A 24094-nucleotide genomic window follows, 5' to 3' on the forward strand; every position below is an offset into this window, starting at 1 on the left:
TTCGCAGCGGCCAAAGCAATCAGCAGCAACTGTGTCACTTACAGGTGCTAGAGGCAGCGAGATTAGAGGGGAGAGGCACACGCAAAAGGTTAGACAAATATATTAAAAGACCTGAGGAATGAGATGTCCAGACATCTTTGTGATTGTTTATTTTTTTAAAGATTTATTTTTATTTATTCATGCATACAGAACTGGGGTACAGGCCAGAGGTGCAGGGGTGAGAGGATTCCCCAGAGACAGAGTGGGGAGCAGAACAGGTGGATCTACTGAAACACACTGCTGAGGGGAGCAGCAGGAGACAGGTGAGGTCTGCTGTGCCCTGGGGGTCACCCCCTGGCCAGGGCTGAACTGGTGCTGCAGTGACGGCAGCCAGCCTCACAGTGCTGTGCTTTAACACCTTGTGCCCGACCCTGTTTTTCAGATATGTGTTTTAAACTTTTCACAGGTGCTATTAAGATCTTTCTTGTCTCAGCTCTCATCACCATATTCTATCAGAAATCAATGATACACCTATCACTACAATGTACCCGCAGATGTAGGTTGGGAATAAAGGCGATGTCAAACTCCTGTTGTCCACCTGAATGAAAGCAATATAATGTGGTAAGTCTGTGATACCTCAAATTTTTAACCAACATTTAAAAATATAGTTTAGCTCAGAACATGTTAGTTTACAACTATTAAAATGAATTAAAGCATTTACCTTGAGATTCATTTTCTCCTGTTTCCAGATCAGAATCACTGTCCCCATTACTCTTCAAAGCAGCCATTTTTTTTTCATGCATCTTTTTCTAGAATACAAAAGGATATTTTTCAGTTCCATTCTATCTGTAGAAGAAGCAGTTCCTGTAGGAAACAGCTTCTTCATCCCACACTGACCTTGGACACCAGCTCACTGCTCCACTGTCTGACCCCCTTGGTGACACTGATGATGCAGTCCACGGCCTTGTTCAGGGTCAGCTGTACGTCCTCCAGGGCAGGGACCATGGTGATGTTGGGGATGGCCAGCATGATGTTGGCTCGGAAAATGGGAAGAACACTCTGATTCACTTTCGAGGCGCTGCTGCTCTCTGAATGAACACAAAGCAGGGAAGATGTCGTTGCTCTCAATTAAAATGGGATCGCATCTATTTCCAGCCCCCCAGAAATTGAAGTACTGCTACAAGTACACAAGGGTGTGTAATCAGAATGAATGAGTGAAAGCAAGCTAACTGGAATCAGCTTAGTTCACCAGAGCCCAAGTGGAACCCAAATTAGTTTCTGCTACTCACAATCTACTGGAACATGGAATCTCCATCATGAGATCAGGCTCAATTAAGATACAATTTAAACCTTAAAGATGACATGTCCAGAGAACAGGCAGCCAACAGGTAATTAAATGTAGGATAAGTAAGCAAGGCGTGCAGACCAGGTAACTACCAAAACAAGCCAAAATCAGAGCAAATAATCCACTTGGAGCTGCAAGTAAACACGTGCCTTTCCTACCCCGACAGAGGAATCCGCATGTGGAGCAGTTAAACAGTCAAGAAGAGGGGGCTGGGGGGCTGGGGTGGAGAGTGGGGGGATGTTGGTGCTGGTCAGGTGTGGTAGCAAGCAGTGGAAGAGGTGTGGACCTGTACCTCAAATCATATTGTTGTGAACCAATATTACCTCGGAAAAAAGTTACAAGAAATTAAAAAGTAGAGAGAAAATAAAGCATAACTCACCATTTGTACAAGGGGCTCTTAGAGAACACAGGTAGAGCCATGCTATGTGGACATATATTATATGTGCAACTGTCTGTCCGTGGGAACTTTCTATAAAACTTCATATAACATTGGGAAGTCGTGGGATTTAGATCAGCATATCAGCCAACATGAGAAAAGGTCTGATACTATCCTAAGGTTAAAGAAAAGGCTGTCCATTGCAAAGTGAAATCAAATATAATGGACTGCGCCGATAATCAAAAAAAGTATTGCAATGTTTCCACTTTTATTCATCTACATTTCATTAACGATTAGAGGTGTTCTCCCCTCAACACCAGTGTTCAAAACAAATAAAAAGATTTTATTATACTGTTATTTTTCCATTTTAAATAGATACTGTTTTGTAGTATTTAAATAGATGTTTTGTAATTTAAGATTTTACTTCAGAAGGTCTCTAAATCTGATCCTTTCTGTGGTTCATCTGGGAATTGTGACACCAAGTTCTGAACTGTCCTGAGGAGGAGATGACTGTATTGAGACTGAGGAATTGAGCTGGAGAGTGCAAAATTAACATGAAAATATTCAAAATCTTCTGCTTTGGACAACATGGGATTAATAAGATCTTTCTCATTTTATAAAACTAGCTCATTACCTAATAACAATGAGATTATCCTTCTATTTATTTTCCTTTTAAAGAATTTATTTTTTCTGTGACTAATTAATTTTCATCTAATTAGAAAAGGATTTAAAATGGTGACAGTTAATTATGTTTTTAACAAAATCTAAGTGACTTAAGCAAATTACCTAACCTGTTTGTATTCACTTTTCTCAGAGTGGGGTTAGCACCTACATCATAGAATTGGTGGGGTAACCCAAGTTCAGTGTTCAAACTTACGAGCAGATGATCGATGTTGGGTGCTTAGTTATTTGAGCTTCACAGTGCACACACAATCAGCACATACACCCGCCAGCCAGGAGGCATTGTGGGATCTTACCACGGAAGTTGATGGTGTTAGAGGAATGAATGCGCTTGCGAATGGCTTCCAGTGTGCTCCTGGTGACCTTCAGAAGAGCGTCCATGTTTTGATGGTTGAAATGAGACAGCAATTCGCAGGCTTCTTCCACCAGCATCTCCGTCTCTTTCTTCTTTCTGGTGACTGTCATCAAAGACAGGAGACCAATCCCAGAATTAACGGATGTCAAGTTTTCAGAATTTCCTTCTTCTTGTTTTGCTGCTACAAGAGAGGGAGAAGGAGAAAGACAACGACCCACTGCAATTTAGCTGAAGACAAGGTAAATGACACGCATGCCTAGCGCCAACATCACCCTCCGTGGGAAGTGAGGGAAGGGTAGGGAAAGTAACCGCCCATCAGCACAGCAGACTAAGGGGAGACTCCGCCACCCCAGTGGGAGGGAAAACCCACATGAGCGGCAAGAGCTTGGCTAAAAGGACAACACCCAAGATAAGGGTTCTGGCTTTTTCTTCCACCAAACACTAAAAAGCCTTGAGGATGTTAACTCTTCTCTGACAGGAGAAGGGCTCTCGAGTGTCCTACAAAAGTTTGTCTGTACAGTCAATGTACTCCAAGGGGAATCCCAATCCACAACCATCCAACTCAACCCATCAAGTAAAGAAACACAATTATAGCAAGTGTAAGGAGCGCTAACGAGCAAGTGCAAATGAATGTGTGCACAGTGACAAGACGTGAAAGAAAAATGGCAAAATCCTTGGAATAGGCTCCGAATCATGGTTTCATATTTCTGAATGTCCGTATATGTCCTTATAAAAAGTGTTCATAGACAGGTGAAGTTAATTTGAATGTAGAAAATTAAATTTTTCAGTTTGCAGAAATACTCTAGAAATGAGCCCCTTCTACGGTGACTCCGTCTCTTACCTGAATTTTTAATTTTTGAATCAGCACTATTCACACTGAAGAATTTTTCACTTTCTTCATTAGACGGAACTTCCACATCCAGCAACATATTTATTAACTCATTGACTGCTTCTTCCACTAATGAGCTTTTAAAATGTAGTATCTGAGCACCATTTATACAAAGATCCTATCAAGAAAATTAGTTCAGTATCGTATTTGTTTATCCCTTGAGGGTGCATCAGTAATGATGCGAGCCTCCCTCCAATGAGATGTTGGTCTCTAGTGATTCCTGGTCACATCTCACACCAACCCAAGTCAGGCATCCTTAAAGGAAGGTGTCAAAGACAGGGAACCACCTAGCGCAGCATGGCTGAGCCAGAACTGGACTTACTTCTCAGCAGTGGAGTAAATAACTCCAAAAATCACCAACAGCCTCTGCTCCCATGCAGTTGTCTTCATTGCACGTAAATCTGCTCTAGCTGTCTTCCTAATCTCCTCAGCCAACAAGCCATAGTCAACCCCAGGTATTCCCCTCCACTTCAACTGGAATACATACTTCCCAAGCATGAAAATTAACAAATATAAACTAAGATGATCTGGGCATAATCAATTCTGAAGGATGACAGACAGAAAGGGATATATGACATAGACAGAGTCCAGGACTTATCACTCAGTTGGGTAATAAACTGGGCATAGCCTCCAGACCTACTCCAAGTTCCGCCATTATTTATCTTGAGAGTCTAATGGGCTGGTGGACCATCCATTCCAAACATTTGCCTCATGGTTCATTTACTTCCTCATCACCAGCACCCTTACTTCCATTCCATTGCTGTGAGGGACGTGGTATTTTGATACCATTAACATAGGAACATTCTGATGTTTCGGAAACAAACCATTAAATTTCTCTATCATCAAAAAAATGTATAAAGTAACTGTATTCCTGCCTTACAATTTCACCCAATTAATAATCTCTACCCATAGAGATTATTGTTCAGGGACAGCTATGAAAAAAGAGATAGACCAGGGCCCTCCCTGGTGGTGCAGCGGGTTAAAGTACAGCACTAAGAAGCTTAAGCCACTTCTGCATGAGTTCGATCCCCGCCTGCCCTGGAGGAGATCCACACTGCGTGGCACACCTCTCCTGACCCGCCCACTGCTCCCCTCAGCAGTGTACTTCGTCGATCTGCCTGTTCTGCTCCCCACTCTGCCTCTGGTGAAGCCTCTCACCCTCCACATCTCTGGCCTGTACCCCAGTTCTGTATGAATAAATAAATAAACCTTAAAAAAAAAAAGAAAAAAGAGATAGAGCAGAGACTATAAAGTGTGAGACACAGTTAGTACCCTCCAGTAACAACCATAGTCTCTGACACCAGATTATATGGGTTCAAGTCCTAGCTCTGAGTGATTCTGGAAAATCCTTCCAGGCCTTGATTCTTCCACCTGTAAAATGATACTCATGGTACAATTGACCTTCCATTACTGGGAGTATTCAAGAAGATAATGTATGTAAGATGCCAATAACAGTGATTGCCACAAAGTATTCAAGAAGTGTCTGCTGTTATTACTGATCAACAAAACGCCCGTGACCACACAACCTATGTTTGCCAGCCTTGTTCCATTTCATGTAAGCTAGCTCTTTGTTCTCTGAGAGATCACTAATATTTTTTAAGTATCTACCCTAAATTCTCTGACCCTACATGGGGGAAAAACACAAGTGTTCAGTGAAGTGCTCGCTCTATCTCAGAGCCAGCTTTCACAAGAAATTTTCAGTTAACTCTCTAGAACTTTTTCTGGTTCTCTCAGTAATAGAAACATCTGTTTTAAATTTTAAAATTTCTTTATACTGAAGGTTCTGGAAGACAGGATCAATAACCGCAAAGGTTAATATTGTTCTAATAGGTTTTTTAGATCTCTTAATTCTAAGAGAAGACATGATCATAAAAATGTAAACAGCATATAAACATGGTGATGAAAAAGTATCAAGGAAAATGTCCATTAAAATGCTCCATACATCCTGTGGACATGGCTTGGTAACATACATCTGAAGGGGTCTGAACCTCTGCTCTGAGTCATTTACAAAATTATGAATAAACATTACCTCAATTTAAAAAATATACATTTTAAATAAAAAATAATGCTCCCTGCATCAAACATCATAAATAAAAGAAGCTGCCTGAAACCACCCTGCTTTGTTTCATCAACTAACCTTTATGGTAACATTTGCATGCTGAACTCACAAGAACACACCTGTCGTCCAAATTTCAGATAGGCAACTCCTTGACTAACCAGCATGGTGCCCCATCGGTCCCTGATTCCCATGACTTGTTTGGCCAGAAGCCCTCTAGACAATCCACTTTCCCTGGGTCTACTGACCTCCACTCCCAGTAGAAACCCTCTCCTGTGACATGTGATACTGCAATGAACAGCCTGACTCCATCACTCTTCCAATCTCCACTGCCCCACCCAGAAGAAGCCCAACCCAAGTAAACCAGATGATCTACCCCCTCCACTTGTACACACAGGTGCTGGCAATGTGGGTGCTTGGCACTAGGAATTCCCAGCACCCCCGCTCAACCTGGCGCCTAATGCTACCCATGAATCATGCAATGGGAGGCATGTTTGTTGCAGGGAGAGGGTAAGCGCTGTAGGATGCCTCGTGAGACAATGGAAGCATAAAAGAAGCCTGTATATGCATTACTCTAAATTTCCCCAGTCTTCTTCCTTATGATGCAGCCGTCTAAGCTGAGTTCCACTCGATGTAGTGGTCTACTACGTGAATGGCCTAACACAGATGATGCCTGATATACCGTATTAAAATCTATACTGATGATGCCCTCAGGAATAATCCATGTGATGCTGAAGGAGCATTTCACAGCAGTGTGCTCAGGATTTAATCCTAACACAGAGAAGAAAGTATCGCATTTATGAATAAGTCTGAGAAATAATGGATTGAAGGAAGTCAACCGGGCTTTTCCCAGGAGACCTTCAGAAGACACTGGCTTGAATGTGTTAATGTACAAACAATTATCAGAGGGAAGGTCGGGAAGTCTTGCCTGTAAGTCATTTGAAAGCAGACTCCACCGCCCCAAATTCCCCAGCAATGGTTGCAAAACTACGTGCCACACCAGTATGGGAAACTCCCTTCTACAGAAATGTGTGAAGAGGAAATGCTATCCAGCATCTGCTTCACACAGTTGTCCTATGGTAACTCCTGGCTAACTAGAAGCTCCTCAGCAAAATAACCACCCTTCAAAAAAAATAAAATACGTAAAAATGAGAGTGTGTTTCACATTGATTTCCCTGAAAAGAAATTATTTGCTCCCACACCTAAGTGACCCCTTAAATACATTCCTCTTCATTTTCAAATTGTCAGGAGACTCCGTGTTTGAAACACACCTTCGACGAACCAATCACAGGTAGAAAAAAAGTGCAATTTATACTTCCAATAAATGCCCTCATGAAAAATGAACCACAAAATCATTTCTAAATAAAAACATCCATCTTCCAATAACCTTCGTCATCTGGAGAAAGTCCTCGCAAGTGAGCGGCTCCTCCTGCGGCAGCCGACAGAGGATTGTGCTGCTCATTTCATCCAGCATGGCGTCGATGCGGAACTCGATCAGATCGTTGACTCTGTCGAGTAACAGCTCCAGGTCCTCTTTGGGTAAAACAAAAGCGAATAAAAGAGATTAAGTATAGTGTTTTGTCTTTAAAAAAAAAAAAACTTGGAGCGCCCCCTGGTGGCGCAAGGAGTTAAAGCGCAGCACTATGAAGCTATCTGCAGCCACTGCAGCGGGGTTCAAACCCCAACCAGGAGGTGGCCAACAGGGTGCAGCACACCCCTCCTGCCTCCCTGCTGCTCCCTCAGCAGTGTATTTCAGTCACTCTGCCTGTTCTGTTCCCCACCTGTCTCTGGGGAATCCTCTCAACCCCCCTCTGGCCTGTACCCCAGTTCTTGTGTGCATAAATACATGAATATTAAAAAAAGAAACCAACACTTGACTAAATTGCAGTAGTAAAAGTTGGACTTAGTGTTGCTCCATGCCTCCGCTTCCCATTTGACTTTCCTCTTGCTTTAAACATCTTTCTTAGTCTGCCGAAATCAGGTTTCCCCATTATCCCAAAGTAGAATATTCCTATTGGATATGATGTGACAGGGCTTTTGGGGAGGGTCAGGAATATCCAGGAACACACAAAAAGTTCTCCAGATTAACCAATGGTAACAGCTTTCCCAGATCCAAAATGACCTAACAAATCACACTATCTAGGGACATCCGACTTGCAGATTTCCAGGGAAACCTGCACTTGAGGGACCCTCCCCCCCCATCATCCACCTCCCATCACCCGCTTCTGCTAGCGCCTCTGGCATCACCCATAGGCACTGGTCTATTTCTGCTTACACCGCACTGTCTACTCAACCTCTTATCTCCCAGCGTTCATCATTTCCATCCTTGCACCTTTAACACTCACCCCAATGCCGATTCCTCAGGTTGTATTCACAGACAGAACTGAAATGGAATTCCCTAATTTTTCTTTTACGATTCCTACCATAAAGTATTTTTTTTAAGTTATGCTGACATTATCTTGAGCACCAAGTTCCATGAATGGAAAGGTTAATTCTGAAGGAAATTAATAATAATTGTATATCAAAAGTAGGAAAGATGGTTGTGAATGTCCATGTTAAGAATTGACACATTTTCAACAGATACAAGAAACTGTCTCTTTTTTGACATGACTTTCTTCCCGGAAATGAAGCTAAACTTGAATACAGAGAAGTCTGGTTTCGTATGTCATAGACACATGATGTGTCAGAGATGTAAACACTTAAATACATTTACTTACTAAAAATAAAGATCGAAAAGACACCAGCCATGCCTAAGCTAATTATTTTTTAAGATTCATTTATTTATGCATATAGAACTGGGGTACAGGCCAGAAGTGCGGGGGCGGTGAGAGGATTCAGCAGAGACAGAGTAGGGAGCAGAACAGGCAGATCAATGAAGCTCACTGCTGAAGGGAGCAGCGGGCTTAATCTGACTTTTCCTTTTGCTTCTGTATATTCCACACATTAGTGACACCATCCTTTGCCTTTCCACTTCTTGCTTATTTCACTTCCATCGCCCTTCCATCTCCACATGTGTTGTAGCAAATGCCAAGAGTTAACCTTTGTCAGTGGCTGAGCAGTGCTCCACTGCTCACACACACCATCGCCCCCCATCTATTTGCCTGGATTTAGACACTTTCCATAGTTTGGCTATTGCAGATAGTGCAGTGATGAACATCGGAGTGTGTTTCCTTTCAGGTTAGTGCTTCTGTGTTCTTTGGGTAGATACCCGGGAGTGGAATTGCTCTGTCACTGGGAAGATCCACTTTGAAACTTTTGAGGAACCCCCATACTGTTTTCCACAGAGGCTGAATATTCCCACCAAGCATGTGTGAGCAATCCTTCTTCTCCACGTCCCTCCAACATTTGTTTTTGGTCTTTTTAACGTGTGTCATTCTCACAGATAGAAGGTGTTTTCTCACTGTGGCTTTGGTTTGCCTTTTCCTGATGATAAGTGGTGATGAGCAAAAACTAAATAAACAGTAAAATTCAATAAATACTGGGCCCTCCCTGGTGGCACAATGGGTTAAAACACAGCACTGTGAAGCTATGGCAGCCACTGCAGCAGAATTCCATCCCTGGCCAGGGAGTGAGCCACATGGCACAGCAGACGTCTCCTGACCCGCCTGCTGCTCCCCTCAGCAGTGTACTTCCTCAGTCTGCCTGTTCTGCTCCCCGCTCTGTCTCTGGTGAAGCCTCTCACCCCCTGCACCTCTGGCCTGTACCCCAGTTCTGTATATATAGATAAATAAATCTTTAAAACAAATTCAATAAATACTAAAAATAAGAAAGAATCCAGCCATTGTTTAGTCAACAATTTAACCAGCCAGACTTTAATCTTTGTTGGACCTTAGGTCCTTAATTAAAATTTAAAAAAAGAAAAAGAATCAAAGAAGAATTTCTTTGGACATTAGCTTCCCATACCCAGCAATATTCTACAAGAAATACAAGTTGTTAACATGCTAATACTAAATATTCCTTAGTCCACCTTGGTAGCATCTTCTAATCTGCTGTGATAATTTAATTAGTCTTTACACATTTTATAAATGCCTCCTTCTAGATTTTTAGCCAATTTCCTCTTGTCTTAGTTTCTGAGGAGAGGTATTTGGAAAGAATACTGGTTTTAAGGGCAGGAAATTGGGTTATTAACTCTTCATTCCTGCTTACATTTATGGAGCATTAGAAACCATTTACTATCTCTGGATCAATTTTCCAATCTTAAATTAAAGGTCTAATTTAAGATTAAATCTACAATCTTCTCCACTGCTCTCATGTTATGGTTATCTGATAGTACATTTTATATTATTCAATCTCCAACTTTTAATGAGCCCAAAACACACATCATTCAGTTTGCTAATGCCCCTTCCAATCTGTCTTGAATCCAGTCCCCAGGCTCCGAAACAAAATGAAGAGGGAAGGAGGGTGCCCGTGGTAATCCCCACCCTCCTGCACCCAACCCAGGACTAGCTCTCCAACATTCTTGCATATTCGGCCCTATAGGCAAATAGCTGAACCTTTCCAAGCTCTAACACACCTGGAAGGTAGAGTGAAAACCTGCTTCTAAGACAGTGCTTGATATAGTAGGCTATAGATAGCTTGACTTTAGGAGTCATAAATGCAAAACTAAGAGAAAAACCTGAGGAAGAAAAAGGTTGGGAGGGGGTCTGGGGAGGGGGAGGAGAAGGGAGAGAGAAGAGACAGAAGATAAATAACGGAGGTGTCCTGAGAGATATCTAGAAGGGAGCCCGAGAAGGAGTGACCCTGAAATGAGGTGATGGACTCAAAAGGTACGAATGGGGTTAAGGAGGTAAAGAACTACAAAGGTTCATTGCCAAAACCACTGCAGTTACGAATTCATGAGGCTAATGCGGGCCCAGCGGGAGCGATACAAAGCCCGACTTCACCCCCTGGCATTCAGTGTGGGGAACTAGGTGGAAGTGCACAAGCCAGTAAACGAAAGCAAATGTACAGTTGGCGACTGGGAACACCACAGGAGGGCGTGATCCATGGGGCTCTTGAGGTCGAACTTACTCTGACCTATGAGGCATGGCGACAGTGGGCCCTCCCTGGAGGCGCCGCGGGTTAAGCGCAGCACTATGAAGCTGTCCACAGCCACTGCAGCACGAGCTTGATCCCCGGCCAGGGAGAGAGCCCCAGGGCGCGGCAGACCTCTCCTGACCCGCCCGCTGCTCCCCTCAGCAGTGTACTTCGTCGATCTGCCTGTTCTGCTCCCCACTCTGTCTCTGGGGAAGCCTCTCACTCCTGGCCTGTACCCCAATTCTTGTGTGCATAAATAAATACTTTTAAATAAATAAAAAACATGGGGAACATTGCCCCAGGAGAGGGGCAGAGCTCCAGAGGAGGAGAGAGATTAGGCTTCCTGGACACGCTGCCTGCTGCGTGCCAATTTCTACCCCCCGGCTACCACGGCAAGTCTCTGAGGTGTCCTCAGATCCTCCAAGGAGGCAGTGGGGGAATTCTGGGAAATGCCACATGCCTCAGTCCTCTCTTGAAGACCCACTGGACACGGGCAGCGGAGGCGCCAAAGGACCTTCCACAGAAGAAACCTGCCCAACCTGCTCGCGCTGGCGGATGCCAGGATAAGCTGGCCAGACCCCTCCTTGGCATCCTGCCTATGCCCCCTGAATCACGTCTATGGAATACACCACCTTATGTGTATTTCAAAGTGGTGCGTATCCTCACTCAGAGGTGGGGTCCCTAAGCACCCCCATCTATACTATAAAAAGCTGAGCGACTCTAAAGCTCCTGTCAATTCCAATGTCCAATGATAAATACAATTTTTTTAACCTGTAGCTCATTTTTGCAGATAAAAGCAAGTAATGAGTATGCATCGTTCCCAGAATATTAGTTAAATTATGTATTTTCGTAAAAGTCTTTAGGAAACTGCTTAGGAATAGTATCAATATTCCTCATTTCAATATTTTTTGTATCATAAGATCCTAAGAAATGATACAACAGCATGCAAAACTCAGCCTTTCAAACTGAGGGAAAACAAGCCACTAGACAAACTTACTGATATGAGCAAAAGCATTTTCCAAATACGCCGGGATGTACAAGGATGTCCAGGTGAGTGCGGAGAGGCCAGGCTGGAGAGCCATGTCCACTTTCGCCAAATGGGGGGCCATCAGCTGCTCAAGGATGGGAGGCATTTTAGACTTCACCCTCTGATATTCAGCCAACATCATCTGCAGTAAAACAGGGATTAAATAATCAATTAATATCCCACTTTTTTTTTAAGATTTATTTATTTGTGCATACAGAACTGGCGCACAGGCCAGAGGCTCAGGGGCAGTGAGAGGATTCACCAGAGACAGAGTGGGGAGCAGAACAGACTGACTGATGAAGTGCACTGTTGAGGGGAGCAGCGGGCGGGTCAGGAGAGGTCTGCGCGCCATGTGGGTCACCTCTGGGGCAGGCGAGGATCAAACTCATGCTGCAGTAGCTTTAGCTTCTTAGTGCTGTGTTTTAACCTGCTCCGCCACCAGGGAGGGCCCAAATATCCCACTTTTAATATCTTTTCACAGTTGCTTTTTATCCAGAAGGATGACATTTAATTAGGGTGCAGCTTTAGGGTTCCACTAGCTGCTTGGCAGGTAGACCAGCCAAACAAAGTAAGAATAAAGCTAAGGACAAGGAATCTCACCATAAACATAAATTCCTGATCCAACCAATTCTGAAGAAAAGAAAAAGACTGTAAGAGAAGAGCTTCTCACCTGCTATTAAAAAAACTTCAGTGGGCAAGTCATAATCTGAACCAGCAAAAGTCACATTGCAGCACCTCAGCTCATGCACCGCTGAGTCCATTCATTCATTCGTTCTGCACACTAGTGGCACATGCATCTTGACCTTAGCGCCCCTGTGGACCATGCCCATCACCCAGGGGGTCACATCACCGAGCTCGGTCCCAGCCTATTGCCGAGGTGATAGGCCAAGTCTTGATGCAAGACCCAAAGCCCACAGGCACGGAGTAGACAACCAGTGCTTGAATTGTGCTGCACCACCAGGTGTTTTTAATACTAAGCAGGAAAGTGGGGGGGGGGGGGGTGAATGAAAATATCATATATCATACCTGCATGTGACTGAAGTTCTTTTTGTATATATCCCGCTTCTGGAAAAGGGCAGCTGCAAACGGTGAGACCTTCAGACCCATCTGTGACATGCACTCTGTTTCTCTAAATAAGGTTAATATCTGAGGGTCAAAGTTCACAAATAACTCCCCGGTGCCTGGAGCTTTCACCAATAACGAAGCCTCGAGGCCTATGTGAATGTCTTCAATCTACGGAAGGAGATCGGTATCACCATCACAGCAGTCACTGCCCCCGAGGGCATCCAGCTCAGCCATTTGTGGCCACCGGGGTCATCAAAGATTCCTCCATGGGCCAAGAGGCCCAGATTAAAGACAAGGGGCTCAGTCACTCTCCTCATAGGTTCACTTTCAGAAAAGGGCTTTCAGGTCTTGGTGGAGACCCCTGAACACAACACTCTGGGCAATATACTCCCCCCGACAGAGAAGCATGACATGATGGTTTTTTTCAAAAGGAATCACCATTTCCCATCACGTCCTTTGACTGATGACCACATCCAACTATGCCTGTCTGACAAAGCAGCCCAAAAACACTTGTCTGGGAGTGACAGAGTCCAGGCCCGAGCACGGCTTCCTGAGGCCTGACAGGGGCAGCTCTGAGGAGCACAAACAAGGAGGCTCACCTGCTGAAGCCATGCCCTGTGGTAAAGAACCTCAAACTCCAGGAGGCACCTGGCCACCCTGTTGTAGCTCCGGATCACCGGCTTGGCCTCGGCAGCCCTCAGCACAGTGGGGTGCTTCTGGAAGAGCTGCATTGGCTGCTGGAGCCTGTGGGAGAGCTGCCGGGCCCAAAGGATCTTCCCGGCGAAGGGCGGCTGGTCACGAGCTAAAGGAGGGTCACACTTCTGCTGCGTGTACAGCTTGGCGACCATCTCGATGTCAGCCCCGTAGTTGACAAGGATACACCGGTATTTGTCATCAATACCCAAATTTGGTATATTCAACCTGGTTAAAAAGAAAGGAGAGATTTGCGGCCCTCCCTGGGGGTGCAGCGGGTTACAGCACAACACTAAGACACTAAAGCCACTGCAGCATGAGTTCGATCCCCGCCTGCCCCGGAGGTGACAACATGGCGCGGCAGACCTCTCCTGACCACCCGCTGCTCCCCTCAGCAGTGGACTTCGTCCGCAGCCTGTTCTGCTCCCCGCTCTGTCTCTGGAGAATCCTCTCACCCACCACACCTCTGGCCCATACCCCAGTTCTGTAAGCATAAATAGATAAATATTAAAAAATATATATATTTATTTTAAAACATTCTGACATGGCTTCCCTGGTGGCGCAGGGGTTAAGTCTCAGTGCTATGAAGCTTCCAGCAGCCACTGCAGCAGGAGTCCATTCCCAGCCAGGGAGAGACCCACAGGGCGCAGCAGACCTCTCCTGTCTCCCCGCGGCTCCCCTCAGCAGTACATTTCAGTCAGTCTGCCTCTTCTGCTCCCCACTCTGTCTCTGGGGAGTCCTCTCAGTCCCTGCACCTGTACCCCAGTTCTCGTATGCATAAACAAAAATAAGAGAATATGATACTTGAGTGACATGTTAAGAAAAACAAAATAGAATCAGTTCATCAATCATAGCTCACCAAAGTGCTTTTTAAAAATAGTATTAATCCTTAGCATTTAGGTAAAACTTTTTTCAAGTTACTTGAACATTTGTGTTTTTATAGGCATCACAAAACACTTCAAGGAAAGAAGCAATAAAACAAGAACCTAAAAATTGTGACTTATAACTTAACATATCACCCAAATTGTCAAGAAATGACTTCCTTCCCATTACAATGTGAAATGATAACAATAAAAGGTCAATCTCTATGTCCACTTTAGCCCAGTTTTAGAAAATTGAACATAAGATATTGTTTTGAATTTTTACCTTTCAAATTTCTGTAGCATACTGAGTGCCTGATTTGTGTTTTGAATCTTTTCAAATGTAAAATCCATGAACTTCTGCAACTCATTCTAAAACAGAATAAATTCTAATCATGAACAATGAACTCACACTGAGGAAAAAAAGATAAAAGAACACCCCGTTCCCGACAAACATGGGTAGCACGGAACAAAATGTCACGGGAAATTAATTTTCAGCCCTCTCTGGAGGCGCAACAGGATAGGACTCAGCACTGCAAGCTGGCCGCAGCCGCTCAGTGCGAGTTCCATCCCCAGCCCCAGAGGTGACCCACACACAGGGCGCGGCAGACCTCTCCTGACGCGCCCGCTGCTCCCCTCAGCAGTGGACTTCGTCAGTCAGCCTGTTCTGCTCCCCACTCTGTCTCTGGTGAATGATCACCCCTGCACCTCTGGCCTGTACCCCACCACCCCTAAATCTCTGGCCTGTATCCCAGTTCTGTATGCATAAATAAATAAATCTTTATTAAAAAAAAAGAAATTTAATATTCACTTGCTCTTGAAAGAAAATGAAATTTCCGGAGGCCAAAACAAAGAGGAACTTGAGAACTTGAGCCTAGCTGCTTCTAGGCTCCCAGAAGCACCTAGATCAGATGTGCCAAGGTCGGACACAGTGCAGGGGGTAAGATCCGTGGGGACTGACAGGCTCACTGACCTCCGCAGAAAGCCAGGCCCTTTCAAGGAGAGGGGGATGACTGTCCACAAGTTGGGGACAGCAGCAGGAGGCTGGCCAGCTAGCCACAGGCCCCAGGACAGCTCTCCACACTTGCTCTGTAACGGGCCGGTGCACATTCAGCTCTCAAGGGCAAGGATCTCCTCGACAACCACTCACCCCATTAGAGTCGGGGTGGCCATCGACTACAATCAGCAAAGGGCCGGGCAGCTTTGGGCCTGGCTACAATTTGCAGATTCTGGCTCTAGAGCAATTAAAATCCTGTGTCATCGCCACAGAGATGGAGGCCCACGGAATTCTCCACCTGAGGCCAGACGGCAAGAACCCAAGAAATTAGCAGGAGCTAGTCCCAAGTGGGAACATTTCCAGTCCAGGGCCCCATGACATACAAGGAAATATATCAATAACTTCTAAAAAGAAACATTCCCCCAAAAGGGGACTTTGATATCAAAACTTAAAGAAATACCTCTTTCATAAAGCCTTCAAGTCATGCTCTAATCCGATCCTCATGACGGTTTTTCCTCACAACCTTACACTAGTCTACCACCGGCCCCCAGAATTGCACAGACATACTAAGCACATGATTTATCTTTTGTCCACACTAAGACGTAGGACAGAGTTGTAATTCAAACTTAAATTCAGTGCAATGAAAGCCGGGAAGTTGAGTCGCGATTTTCTACTCTGGACTCCAGCGTCAAGTCCCAGCTGGCCCTTGGTTCCTGATGTGCCAGGCAGTGACTCTCTGCACACAGACAGCCCCTCAGCTGAGGCAGCGTCACTGCTGAGCCTACCACGCGGGCTGCAAGCACACGCCTTTAGAGGCCACCGCCGCGGCACCTCTCCATGCCTCGTCTCCCACTCTGATCGCCCCAGCCCCGCTCCAACAGGCCAAGCAGGTATTTTCACACCAGTTTTCCAGGCTAAAACTTGAATCTTAGAGCCAGGCCCCCTGGGCTTCACCCCACTCTATCGCTCGTCCCTCTGACTTTTCCTCCTCTCAGAAATGAGGGAGTGAGAGGGCACCTTCTGGGACAATGCTGTTACTCAAGGTCTCCCCACCTCTCACCTGCCCGGAACAGAAGGTGGCCTGCTGAGTGCGCTGGTTTCTCTCCTCCTCCTCCTCCTCAGCCCACCCCTCCTGAACATCTCAGAGCCCCTTTTCCCTTGAACTACACACATTTATTTCAAACCAAAATCCTGGAAAAGAAGTAACAGAAGTGGCCATTTTCCTTTTACAATCAGAAAGGGGAACATTTTGAACCAGATGGGGATGAAAAGAAGTTGACGTTAACTCAGTCAATACCTACTGGGCTAACCCCACCTTACCCTTCCAGAGGATCTTCTAAGCACAAATTTTCTAAACCACCACAGAGAAGGGGGAATTCATATCCCTTCTGCTTTTACCAGGAGACCCAACCACTGACAGGTCCAGGGCTGGGCCCCCCAACCCCTTCCCTAGGGATTTGGAGCTGAGGCTGTCTAAGATAGGTGCTCAGTGGCTGACAATGACCTGAGGGCCAGAAGTCAAGACGGCTGCTCACAGTGGTGCAGGGACAGGGGTCAGCATGAGGAAGGACGAGAGATGTGCTGACCACCAAGATGGGTCCAGGCACTGCGTCAGTCCTGGTACCAGGGTTCCTAAGGCCAGCTGCTGCCCTGTGGGATTTGTCAGACATCACGAACCATTCGCATAGGTCTCTCTGGTCACCATCATTGCAGTCAAATAACAAATAGAAACAAATTTCTATATTCCAATGAGGCTAGAACGTTTCGATAAAAGATGAAAATTAATTTTCTAAAAACTAACAAGACATGCAGAAGTCTGTGATTACAGATCATTATCCAAAGCTATATTTATGGCCCTTTAAGCCATGAAAAAGAGCCTTCATCATTAATCTGCAATGAAATGCAGGCAAGGCTGCCATCAGTCACCTTCAGGAGGGAATGGGTCGTGATTAGCAGCATGATACAGAGTGGAAAAAACAAACACATGACAGTCAACAGGAATTTTATTATACAACCTACATGAAGGTCATTAGTTAGCTTGCAAAACTCTTCATAATCCTGGTCGAAATCCATTTTCCGCTGGTCTAAGAAGTCATATTCCTTTTTCTTGATGGTGGCAACAATACCCTGAAATGTAGGGGAAAACAGACATTTCAATACCCTGTGTCACTTAATTAAATATGGCTTAAGCCATCACTCTCCAAAAATCAACGTAAAAGAAGCCTCATTTCTTTAGTTACATTGCTTTATGTGTTTGATCTCAGTAGGACATTGTCCAATGTGTTCAACAAAATTATTTCAAAAGTGTACTCATAGAGCTTTCTGCATTTTTTAAGAAAAGATTTAAAAATATATCTGCAAAATAGGAGAGGAGCTTTCTCTAGAAATGCCTCCCATCTGAGATTGTAAAAAAACAAGCCCAGGCCCTCCCTGGTGGCGCAGTGGGTTAAAGCACAGCACTGAGAATCTAAAGCCACTTCCGCATGAGTTCAATTCCCGCCTGCCCCGGAGATGACCACATGGCGCAGCAGACCTCTCCTGACCCGCCCGCTGCTCCCCTCAGCAGTGTACTTCGTAGATCTGCCTGTTCTGCTCCCCACTCTGTCTCTGGTGAAGTCTCTCACCACCCCTGAGCCTCTGGCCTGTACCCCAGTTCTGTATGCACAAATAAATAAATCTTTAAAAAAAAAAAAAAAAAGCCCAGAATAGGATTTAGTAAAATATTTTTCATCAAAAAGTTTTGCCTTTTCAGAAAATAAATACCAGGAAACAAGACTTAGTTAGAAAATAGTCATGTTATAGAATCTACAAATGAAATACTATCTTCTAAGCCCCCAAAGTCTAAAATAAAATGTCAAACCACAATCTAGCATTTAAAGACTTTGGAATTAATTGCTCCTTCCTCCTCTCTGCAAAGCTGTGGTGTGTGACTACAAAAGCACAAATTAGGTGATTCATCTCCTTGGAAATACTATTATCTGCGCTTTTGTTTGCTCTGAATAATGAGCTGTAATGCTGTGTGGCCATTCTTAACCAGGTCCTAAGCCGTTCTCAAACGCCGAGCCTGCGCTGTTGACACAGCATATAAATTTCATGAAGAATGTCGGGCCTCCTGCACAATCTCCCCTTCAAAGTCACTTCCACTTAAACATCAGCTCAAAACTCAAATCTCTCAGTAGACAAGAGAGTATAAGCTGTGTAATTTCTGAAGTCAAGTTTCCCAGTTAAAACAGCCTACTGTGTCACGCTGGGTAACTACAAAATCAGTCCTATTTCGGAAGTGTACACAGACAACATTATCTATCATGCTACAGGAAATGTGTGAAAGAAGAAAACCTGCATTTCTGCATTTCACTGTGATCATTTCAAAGAGTTGAGGTCCTTAAAAAATTCTGTTCTAGGATTTGATTTGAGGATCCGTTATAAGCAGGACGTCAGAGAACTGATGAATCACAACCTTTGAACCAACTTAACAAACTCAATCTACTCAATCATTTATCTGTCAGCTTCACCGTCTACCTCTCATGCCCTATCAATTCTTCGAAAGCCACAAACAAACCAACGAGCTCATGGCAGGCAGTGAACAACTGAGAAGTATAATGGCAGCCAGGGCCTGAGGCAACACCAAGATCAAGGAAAATTTAACAGGGAGGATGCTTTTAATCAAAATCTGGATGCCAAAGAGGAAGAGGCCCTGTGACCACACTGGCAGAACTTTCCAGAACGGCAGCACTGCGAGTTCTGAAGCAGACTGACCAGACTTGAGGAGAACTTGAGGAAAGGAGGGGCAGGCCAGGAGGCAGGGGGTAGATGAGCCTGGTGGTCACTCAGGGGATCAGGATTCCATTTTCATGGCCACCATGTTGAACTTCTAGCCTTGCGCTAATACCTGAAAACCTCACCTTGCACCTTCCTGCACCCCTACCCTTAATCCATGGATGGAGGATCCGGTCCATCCGTGTAATCAGTACTTCACTTTAGATTTTCACAGCAACTTCCCTCCCCAGTATTTTTAACAGGTTAGAGGAGCCCTTATCTGCATGGAAATGCACAGTTCAGCTTCTTCAAAAATAAACTTTGGCATATACTCCTAAATTACGGTTTCATTAAGAGCAGAATATAAGGAGATTCCAAACTGGAAAGGAAATGGACTAAGTCCCTCTTTGTCTTGCAGAACTGTCACTTTCAAAGTGCAGAGTTCAACCTTGCAGATTATACACAGCACTTCCAAAGTAAGTCCTCCTGTGTAAAAACGGTTTGTTCTTATCCCTCTCAAAACATGCCGTACTTAGGGAATGAAAAAGAGTCTTCATGTTGGCCTAAGCTGCCAGAGTCCAGAGATCAGTGTGTGGCAGCAAATGATATGAACCTTTTCGAATTGAAGTACAGAAAAATAAATTAAGTTTTGGTGTCGCTGGCCACAGACCAGAAAAAAATTCTTATAGTAACCACATTAAGAACTGAAAATCTATTTTGCTTGTGAATTATTTGTTAAGTACCTTCAAGACCTCATTGGCTCCCCGTCACCACTTTTAAAACTCTGATTAGGTAGAAGATAAATAGTTAAAAATCAAAATAATCAGGACTAGCAGAGCTAAAATAAAGTACAGTCCCTTTTATTTTTTTAACATGCATCCAAACAAAATGCTTAAATTCAGAGAGAACCAAATGTCGTGCAGCCAAGGTCAGCTAGCACCAGCATTTAGTATATGCTTCATTAACTGTTTCTTTCATGAATAAATAAAATAATAAGCTAGATTTAAACATTCTTCTTGCACTACTAATGAAAATGCTGTTACTAATGATGATTAATTTTGGACTATTGGAAAGTCATCCTCATAATCACATACCTGAGAAGGACATTTAGCACCATTAAATAATTCTCAAATAGATTTAATTTCTTGATTGTTTAAGGGCCGTGAGCTTTGCAGATTATAGACTGATTATCTCATCATTCTAATTACAGTTATGCACATGCACTAGAAAAGCTTCGTGACAAGCCGAGGCAGCAGATCTGTGTTTAAAGCACTGTACCTGGTACTTAGCCGCCATCTCTTCCAGCCCTTCAATCTCAGAATCTTGCAGGACTGAGTAGGTCTTGAAGGTTGTAAAGATGTCTATTATCTTGGCGAGACGTCGGTGGAAAGTTTCAAATTTTCCAAAAATATACATCTCACTAAACTCAAACTGTTTCTCATTGGGATGCTGTTTCAGCTTCTGCTTGATCTTATGAAAGCAGTTCTGATATTCCTTAAGATCACGAGGCCAGTACAGCAAGGGAACAGAGGAAAGGCATCAGCCTCATTCTCTCAGGCGAAAGCAAGCAGCACATCAACGTAGAATTCTAGACCTTTCTATTTCATGCCTTTGCAGCGAGTCATCCACCCGCCTGCAAATCGCCCTTCACTACCGACATCTGAGCAAACTCCGAGTCACCTGTGCTGGGTCCCTACGATCGAGCCCAGTGCCCCTCTGTGCTAGGGTCGCCTGAGGCTGGCTCCCCACTTGTCTGGCAGAAACCTGAGGAAAACGACCTCATCTTGGGCCCTTCCGGTTGGTAGCTGCCACAGCCACTGCAGCACCCGAGTTCCATCCCCGGCCAGGAGGGTCCCAAAGGGCACAGCAGGCTTCACCTGTCCCCCGCTGCTCCCCTCAGCAGTGTATTTCAGTACATCTGCCTGTTCTGCTCCCCACTCTGTCTCTGGTGAGTCCTCTCACCGCCCCTGCCCCTCTGCCTATATCCCAGCTCTGTATGCATAAATAAATAAATCTTTAAAAAAAAAAAGCCTCTTAGTGCAATGTTAGAACAGAGGAGACCCCAAAAAGGGTAAAACGGGTGAATAATTTTTGAGAGAGCAGTTTTATTCGCGTTGAATTTTCTTTACAAGGACAAGTAGCAACCAATATTACAGCAATTATTAACTGATTGAGTATGTGTCACACACACACAAAAAAAAAGTCCCACAAAATAATAAAATGCAGGCCCTCCCCGGTGGCACAACAGGTTAAAGCACAGCACTGTGAAGCTGTTCACAGTGCACTGTGAAGCTCGGGCTCCATCCTAGCCAGGGAGTGACCCCAGGGCACAGCAGACCCCTCCTGTCTCCCCACTGCTCCCCTGAGCACTTGATCTGCCCGTTCTGCTCCGTACTCTGTCGCTGGTAAATCCTCTCACTCCCCACACCTCTGGCCTGCACCCCAGTTCTTGTATACATATATAAATCTTTCAAAAAATAATAATAATAAAATGCCATCTAAGTTAATGGTGAAGCTGACCATCACCTGCTTAAGCTTAATTGCGGATGATATTTTCTCCAGAACGACCTCCTGCGGCTGGCTCCAGATGGAAGCAGTCCCGTTACTGCTGATGTAGGCTTTGCAGGCAGATATCATCTGATTGGTCACCTAGAATTTTCCAATAAAATGATGGGAAATACATAAAACAGGCATCCCTCACAGGCTGGCTGACAGGGGCCTTAACTCTACCTCTCAGACTGCACAACCTATGGACTTAAACTTTGGGTGAATTATTTCCCCTCTCAACTAACACTAATCAAGCACTAACTCTTTCTTGTTCCAGTTTTACTGAAGTTACTGACACACGCAGATCACATACTTTTAGGTAGCACAATGCGGTAGTTTGGTATGTCGGGAGACATACGTGGTGAACTGGCTGCTACAACCACGTGAATCAACACACCCTCACTCACAGTCTGCGGGTGTGTTGAGAAGCCTTTAGACTAGTAACCTGCAAGCACACGATACAGCTATTGATACCCCAGAACTGACTCATCTCACAGCTGGCCTCGGGTAGAACTTCCACCCGCATCTCCCCAACTCCTCGGACCTCAGCTACCACTATTCTGTTTGACATTTTTAGATTCCACACACAGGTGGTCAGACCATTTCTGAAATCAGAGGGGCCTCCTCAACAATCCAGGCCCCCTTATCTAAGGTGGACAAATGCCTTCATCAAGCACGACAGGATCCACTCCCCTGCCTCAGGGCTGCTGAGCGGCCTTCTCTTCCGGAGTCTGACAGCAAAGTCAGTTTCCACACACCAGCGGGCGCTGGGACTCAATTCACCACCCACATGACCAATGGAGGAAAGAGCAGAGCCAAGCAGTGGGCCCACAACACTTCACACAGCTCGCCAACCTTTCAATAAAATTTCATCAGCACTGTCTTGGTAGGATTGTTATAAATGGAAAGGACAGTTAGACCTTGAGCATGGAGTGATACAGGGTGGGGAATTTGCCATGCAAAGGTTGGGAGTTCGAGTCCCACATAATCGGCCTCAGTGCTGACTGATATGGGGGACGTGTCCTGGGGGTTCACTCTCAGTTCTCTTTCCCTTTGTGTCTGCCTCAACATCTCCACAGCGGACGATTTTTAAGCATCAGGTAAATGGTAGTTCCGGTTTTGTTCAAAAGCAGGAGTTACAAGTAATAGGCATGAAACCTGGGGCAATACTGCAAACACTCTTGAGTCCTCTGCGCAAGGAATCTCCCGCTCCTGCTTGGCTGTCACGTGGGATTCAAAGTGTGAAGAAGTCGGGAACACCTCGGTCCCTTCCTCACTGCCTCCCGCTGAGCTGTGGCTGCGGCGGCTGCCCTAGTTCCTGGAAGACTCACACCTCGCACGGGCGCTGGGATTCACCACCCAAGTCCCCTATTTTAGACCAAATTTAAAATTCTTGCCTTGATACGAAAAGTCATTTAACTCTTAGAGACTGTTCAAAGTGGGGGCAGAAAGGGGTAACCGCACTTAAGTAAGGACACAGGGTCTGCACATTGTTATGGTTTTTGGCAGAATCGTTGCAAGTGACTTTTATTGCCATGAATACTGTTCTAATAACACCAACTAAACAAATGTAGCATCAAATAAACTGGGAACCACAGCATATAAAATATGAAATGGGACCTAGCCAGTTCCATATCATTTTTCTTAATTAAAATATACTCAGCAGGAATAAAAATGATGCTAAATAACATGGAGAACGAAGTTCCAAAAAGAATCTTTTTTCATTTTTATTGTATAAATAACAATATTTATTATATGATTGCCTTAGGGAATAATATTGCTTTATGATTTGCTAGAATCAGCCTCTTACATGCACTTAATTCCACCTCTACTGAAAGATGAAGTTCTTTTTTTGCAAGTGTAGGACACAAAAACATTGCATTATGTCTATCTGGTAATTTCTCAATGAGAAAACACGGACTGTGTGCCAAGAAGAATAAGAGTGCATGCTGCTATGTTTATTGGACCATAATGTGCAATATTAAGATATGCACATAAGCAGTTCCAATGCCCCAGAAGTGGTGACTGCACCAAGAAGATATGGTTATATCCACCTGGTGGAATATTACTCTGCTATCAAAAAGGTGGCTCATGCCATTTGCGGCAACATGGGTGGAGCTGGCAGGGACCATGCTCAGTGAAATAAGCCAGAAGGAAAAAAGAGAAGTAATGGATGGTTTCACTTATAGGTGGAATGTGGAGAAACTAAGGAGGAGTCAGCAAAAAGGCAAAACTTGCCGTTGATCCTAGATCTGAGGCACCCAGCAGGGGAGGGAGCTGGAGGGAAGAGCACAAGGAACTAGGATGGAGCATGGGTTCTACAGTGGTGGGAGAACCTCAGGGCTGCAACTGAGAGGCGATTCAAATATTGCCCCAAAATTAACAATACGGAAGAAAACAAACAAGCTAACCTAATTTTTTAAGGAAGCGTGCACGGACACCACAATTATAC

General features: G+C 44.6%; 1 protein-coding gene across 1 annotated transcript in view; it reads right to left on the minus strand.

The window, feature by feature from the left end:
• The window catches only part of DNAH5 (dynein, axonemal, heavy chain 5), a 177687-nt gene that overhangs the window by 130401 nt on the left and 23192 nt on the right, over positions 1–24094 (minus strand). The window contains exons 10-21 of the mRNA XM_004678397.1: positions 21622–21744; positions 20374–20589; positions 17359–17466; positions 14629–14714; positions 13389–13710; positions 12751–12957; positions 11695–11866; positions 7069–7214; positions 3578–3743; positions 2678–2914; positions 877–1067; positions 701–788 (exon numbers count right to left, since the gene is read on the minus strand). Coding sequence (XP_004678454.1) covers positions 701–788; positions 877–1067; positions 2678–2914; positions 3578–3743; positions 7069–7214; positions 11695–11866; positions 12751–12957; positions 13389–13710; positions 14629–14714; positions 17359–17466; positions 20374–20589; positions 21622–21744 — 2062 coding nt within the window. The remainder of the gene's footprint in view (positions 1–700; positions 789–876; positions 1068–2677; positions 2915–3577; positions 3744–7068; positions 7215–11694; positions 11867–12750; positions 12958–13388; positions 13711–14628; positions 14715–17358; positions 17467–20373; positions 20590–21621; positions 21745–24094) is intronic.

This window comes from Condylura cristata, unplaced genomic scaffold (genome assembly GCF_000260355.1).
Source record: "Condylura cristata isolate star-nosed mole 26May11 unplaced genomic scaffold, ConCri1.0 scaffold00007, whole genome shotgun sequence".
NCBI lineage: Eukaryota > Metazoa > Chordata > Mammalia > Eulipotyphla > Talpidae > Condylura > Condylura cristata.